This window comes from Sturnira hondurensis, unplaced genomic scaffold (genome assembly GCF_014824575.4).
Source record: "Sturnira hondurensis isolate 20B ecotype Veracruz unplaced genomic scaffold, ASM1482457v3 Scaffold0024822, whole genome shotgun sequence".
Taxonomy (NCBI): domain Eukaryota; kingdom Metazoa; phylum Chordata; class Mammalia; order Chiroptera; family Phyllostomidae; genus Sturnira; species Sturnira hondurensis.
The window spans coordinates 1,044,134-1,049,777 of record NW_028097453.1 but is presented as its reverse complement, the minus strand read 5'-3'; the positions used below and the strand labels follow the sequence as shown (position 1 = coordinate 1,049,777).

At 48.4% G+C, this 5,644-nt stretch overlaps 1 protein-coding gene across 1 annotated transcript; it reads right to left on the bottom strand.

Annotated features, from left to right (window-relative positions):
- Window positions 1-1,050: 1,050 nt before the first annotated feature.
- CIMAP3 (ciliary microtubule associated protein 3) lies at window positions 1,051-5,343 on the bottom strand. The gene is made up of 6 exons (XM_037038906.1): window positions 5,253-5,343; window positions 4,881-5,023; window positions 4,155-4,253; window positions 3,036-3,166; window positions 2,254-2,371; window positions 1,051-1,265 (listed from the first exon to the last, which is right to left on the bottom strand). The coding sequence occupies exons 1-6, from the start codon at window positions 5,269-5,271 to the stop codon at window positions 1,197-1,199; spliced, it is 579 nt and encodes a 192-aa protein (XP_036894801.1). The 5' UTR covers window positions 5,272-5,343; the 3' UTR covers window positions 1,051-1,196.
- Window positions 5,344-5,644: the final 301 nt, after the last annotated feature.

Sequence of the window (5,644 nt, the reverse complement as noted above, 5' to 3'; positions counted from 1 at the left end):
GGTCACCCAGATGACCCATGACTTCCATGGTGACTGGGACACAATCGTCCCATGCATGTAGGATCCAAGGAACGAGGTGACGTGCATTATTCTGATGGTGTAAGAAAGAATAATCTTGAATCATAAGAGGGGAAATTCGGGAGAGCCTGGACTCTTGGGAAAGAGGCTTCCTCTTTGGGGGACAATTAGTGAGATTGTGCTAATCAAATGGGACAAACACTGGTGAGAAATTGGGTCTGGGTTGCTTTCTTCAGACACGTCACAAAGTGCAGGGGAGACGGGGGTGGGGCTCCCCTTTTACAGGAAGACCTTCCAGCCATCTTGGCGCTTCTGGCCCCTCGGGCTGTGCTCTGTCTCTGTAGCAGGGTCATCTGGCCCTACCACGAGTGAGGCTGGCTTTTGGGCTTTTACTACCTCGAGGCTAATTGGGGTTGAAGAGGCACTGGGGAAAATTCTTTCACTCTCCAAGTCATCTTGCTACCCTTCTCCTCTCGAGATCCCACGCCCTGGCTTCTCACAGCACTGAGCATTGGCAGCCTGGGGAAGGGCAGGCTGATGGCTACAGAATGCTTTTCACTTAAAAAAATCAATCTGAATTTCCTTTGGGGGTTCTGAAGCAACATCTCTCTTACAGCCCCAAAGCCAAATACAGTTCTATGACATCTGTGTCAATGACAGAAGGATGTCAATAGTCCAGCCTAGGGATGCTCGTAATTCAATTTCCCATCCAACTTGAGTTGACTGCATTTAGTCAAATCCTATGCTGACAACTTGGAGACTGACAGACAAGTGATCAGCCGTGTTTGCCACTCCACTGACCATGCTGGCTCCTGTTTTCCTCATAGCATGTCACCCGGTCACCATTCTTCCTGGTTTGCTGGTGACAGACCCGGCTTATAGCTAGAGTCTTGGTATAATTATTAATAAGGCTCCCGCTGACTCTTGGATGTGTCAGTTCAGACTAATAAATTTCCCCAGACCCATGTGCGTTACCCACCCAACAAAGCAGCACATGGGCAGAGAACGTTCTGAATTGTCTTTATGCCCTCACAGTATATAGGAGCCCCTGCCTCTCCCTGGGCCCCCTGTGGCAGATGAGGGGACCGCAGCTATGCAGAGGCAGAGAAGCAGCTCTGTCCCCCACCCCCTAGGAGACTCTGTGGTCAGGAGCAGCTCACGAAGGAAGTCCCAGCTCCTCAATTGTAAAACAGGCACAAGTAGGCCAAACGGTTCCGGTGTCTTCTGAAATCCTTGTCCGTGGGCAGCTGCAACGGAAGAATGTTGTCTCAGACCAGCTTCTGGTGAGAGCTGCCTGTCTCTGGGCCCTGGCTGTGCAAAACAGACGGGCTGCGGCCAGCTGAACCCCACCTAGCAGCCGTCTGGCCTCAGCGACGCCCTCAACTTTTGTATGTACATTGTCTCTTTGTGGTCTTCTTCTGGTGTCTGTCACGCCAAGAATTAGTTTTTATTTGGTAAAGCTCTAAGAGGTAGCTGGTAAACTTCTTGAAAACAAAGGTGATGTGTTTAATTCTTGAATGTTACCTATAGGCCTGAGCACAATGACATGAATACAGTGGGCATTTCATAAGTATCTGTGAAATTAATCTGAAATTCCACTAGCAAATAAAAGGCATATTTAGCATTATGATAGCTAACATGGGTTGAGCGTTCATTACTTTGAAGGTTCTGTGTTAAATGCTTTTGTACCTTATTGCAATCTTTACAACTTTATCAGATTGGTTTTCTTACTATACTCAATTTTAAAGGTAAGAAAACTGAGGCTTAGAAAAATCAGGGGACTTGTCCGCAATCACACAGCAGGTAAGCACCAGAGCTGGGATTTGAACCCAGGTAATCTGTTCCCAGAACCGATGCCCATACCAGAATGCTCCACAGCCCCCCGAAGACAGAAAAAGCAGTGGCTTAGCCAGATGTCAATTCATTCTGTGTAGCCTGCACAAGTCACGTAATTCATCTGAGTCTCAATTCCTCCTGTCATATAATTCTCCCATACCCACCATAGATTGAGGATTGAATTTTAAAATGTTAACTTCTGTGCAGTCATGCATACCTTTAAAAATCTAATAAAATTACACAACTCCCCCCACCCCCAGATCCCCAAATGCATATACACATAAAATTGTGCCTATAACTTCAGGGGAACGAGACTTTCTAAAGCTCACTCACAGACTCCCAGTTAGGAGCCCCTGTGTAAGAACTAGACAGTGTTCTACAGAAGCCCAGTCCTATTACCTCAGCTTTTAGGGTTCTTTTCTGTAGAGTTGGAACCTGAGCCCAGTCTGGAGATCCAAATTTCATTGGCCAGGCGACTTTGGGGAGTGGCCTTATCTCTGGGTTGTACGTGCCAGGTCTAGAAATAAAAATACGTAACATCACCTCTAGGCGTTAGTGACCACACGCGAATCCCATCAGCACCACAGCTCTCCCTGGGTCCAGGTCTCCCAAGGCTGGCTCGGTCTTTTCCTTCTGATTTCAGATCAAGTGTCATTTCACCCAGAAAGACCTCTCTTGACATTCCTTGATAAAGCAGCCTCTATATGATAGCATCACCCTGTACTATTTTCCTCATAGCATGTCACCTGGTCACCATTCTTCCTGGTTTGCTGGTGACAGACCAGGCTTATGGCTACAGTCTTGGTGTAATTATTCAGAAGGCCCCCATTGCCTCTCGGATGTGTCAGTTCAGACTAATATATTATATGGCCATTCTCCTTATTACTATTGGTATTTTCTTGTTTATTTGCTTCTCAACTGTCTGGATTCTAGAATGTAAGCTCCAAGAAATCAGGAGCCTTGTGTCATGGGTTTAATGCAAAATCTCTGGAACCTACAAAAATGCCTGCCAGATTTATCCATACTTCTTAAATGAGTTTACACTTCTATGATGACAGAAATCTGCAAGGCAAGATAAAGATAAGTAACTATTTAGCTGGCATGGTTTGGGGGTGACCCCTTCTTTGTCCTTCCTTCCCTATAGCTCTTCACTGAAGTGCCCCAGAAGAGAGGACACGTACCCAGGATGATACTTGTCCCCTGAGTATGTACCAAATCGAGGCAACATGACATTAAATGGAGCAAAATTTTGTTTGACGTTTCGCTCCTGAAGATTCACTGTCTGGTACGTGCCTGGGTGAGGTGTCACATCCTGTTACCAAGAAAAAGATCAATATATCAGAGAGGGGTACACAGGTGTATACAGAAGCCTTCTACATACGAAAAAAACCAGTCACCCTCTTGCTGTTCAGGTATCAGCTATGGGTTAACCACCCCCAGCTACAGAAGGAGGCCTAGGATAGGTAGGAAACCAGGAACCAAGACGGGGTGGCTCAGCTGCGTGACGGGACACCATGCTGGGGCTGTAGAAGTCAACCTAGGCGGCACGGAGAACCGAAGGCACTTTTTGTAGCTACCACCACCATCTCACTCAGAGATTTTTTTTTTTTTTTTTTAGAGTCAGTATCCCTCTCTCTGAGCTTCACTGTCAGGAAAATGCCCTAGAGATTAGGATGTTGTACTGAGGACTTTTAGACTTGAAATTGAATCACACAAAAGGGTGGAAAAGCTCACCCTGGCTGGTGTGGCTCAGTGGTTTGACAAGGGCCTGCGAACCAAAGGACTGAGGTTCGATTCCCGGTCAGGGCACATGCCTGGGTTGCAGGCCAGTTCCCAGCAGGGGATGCACAAGAAGCAAGCATACATTGATGTTTCTCTCCCTCTCTCCTTCCCTTCCCTTCTAAAGATAAATAAAATCTATAAAAATAAAATTATTTTTAAAAAGGGTGGAAAAGCTGGAATCTGTGTTTTAACTGGCAAGATAATCCGAAGCATACAAACAAAGCTTCTAGTATTTGACCGTCAGGTGTCTCGGTCGGCACTGAAGCTCTGACTTGGTTGGTGGCACTTCTTCGAAGAATTGTTCCCCACTCTCCCGGACACTCGCACACGCATTTGCAAGGCTAATGCCCAGGCTTTTCCGAAAGTTCTAATAGCTTTTGCCTAAATGTCTATTTTTTCTTGAATTTCAGAGCATACTGTGTGGGTAACCTCCCACTCGCCGCCCTGTGCTCCCCGATGCAAATACATGCGACGCCACGGATCGCACAAACACTTAAGCAGGTGCAGTCATTTCTAACCTTATTGATTGGCTTAAACCTCGCGGCTGTTCTGGCTCCCAAAGAATATCCTTTTCTGCTGGTCGGGATCTTAGAGAGGTTGTATACCCAGTCATACCTCTTTGGGTAGAATGTATTTGTTAAAAAAAAAACAAAGAAAGAAAAACACAGAGAACATTATGGTCACCAAAACAAAGTGAACTTAGAATGCTCTTATCTGAATCTTGTCTGCAAAAGTTGCTCTGTCTGGACGGCCCTTTGAGTCAAGGCCATTTGAACAACTACATGAGTAACAGGTAGCTGTGCTGGGTAGGGAGAGTCGGTGACATTTCTATGCCCGCCTGTGAGTCCAGTCCTCCGAGGCACAGAGCCGAGTTTGCTCTGATGCAAGTATGTCTGGTCATATTATTTCATAAGCTCACCTACCAGCACATCCACAGTCCATGTTTGGACTAACGGGAGAGTAACTGGCATTGGTTCGCAAGTCTCTGGAGGTGGGAGTGGAGAATGGACTCTCCCCCGTAACTCGATGAAGCAAAGGCTCGAGTTTGGTGGGGGTTGGAAGGGGGGAGCGATGACCCTTTAATTTCTGACATTGACCCTGGCAGCTGGTTGCAGAAAACAAGGGCACTTTCTCATGTTGGGACCCGGAAGATCCCAAGTACTGTAGTTTTTCTTCCACGAAACCTGGCTATCTTTAAATACATGGGGGAACAGAGATCCACCTAGGAGAAGGTGAATACTCACGTTTTCTGCAGTGTAACATCCAGGCCCTCTGTGGGGTGCTCCCCTAAGAGGGAGAAACTTGTTCCCCAAAAAGTTGGGGGGATAGGAGTGAGGAAAGAGCTTCCTCTGTTGACGTGTCCCGAAGGAGTAGTTAACCAGCGTTCCTGGAGGTCAAAAAAGAGGAGATACTCCACGTCAAGGAAGGCCCCTGGATTTCCGCCAGAGCTGTGGGGGCGGGCAGGGGGAGCAGAGGACACGGCCTGCCGGAGCTCTCAACAGAAGCCAGACCAAACTCCACCAAGGGGAGCGAACTGCCGCATTTCCTGCACCCCAACTTTCCCTGCCTCCCCAGTCTTCCTCCTGCCTCCTACCCTCCACCTGAACCCTCCTCACCTGCTTGGTTGAAGCACATTGCTCACGCTATTCGGGTTAGCGTTTGCAAACTGCGTTGCCAAGGGGACGGAGGCGCCTGCTCGGATTGGCTCAGAGCGCGCCAGCGCAGCAAGTGGGGACGCCGGAGGAGCCACCTGGCGGTGAGAATCCGCGCCTCCCAAACCCGGAGCCCAGGGGAGTGTGGGCGCTGCGGCTGGGTTGGGGGTAGATGGTTTTGCCGGACCCGTGGCTGTAGGGGCTGCGGGGATGAAGGGTACACCGAAGGGCTTTGGAAATTGCGCTGAGGAGAGAGGGGACAATGGTGCTCAGGATACCTGGAAATTAGGGATCAGGCTACCAGGATCAGGGACTAGGAAAACGCAGCCTCCGCAGTTATGGCTTGTGGAGGTGGA

What these genes read in the sequence shown, in the direction of transcription:
- CIMAP3 (XM_037038906.1), bottom strand. An exon ending in GATGTTACACTGCAGAAAAC is followed by an intron (nt 4,254 to 4,880) that starts GTGAGTATTCAC and finishes TTCTACCCAAAG; the next exon opens with AGGTATGACTGGGTATACAA. An exon ending in AAAGAACCCTAAAAGCTGAG is followed by an intron (nt 1,266 to 2,253) that starts GTAATAGGACTG and finishes CTTCCGTTGCAG; the next exon opens with CTGCCCACGGACAAGGATTT.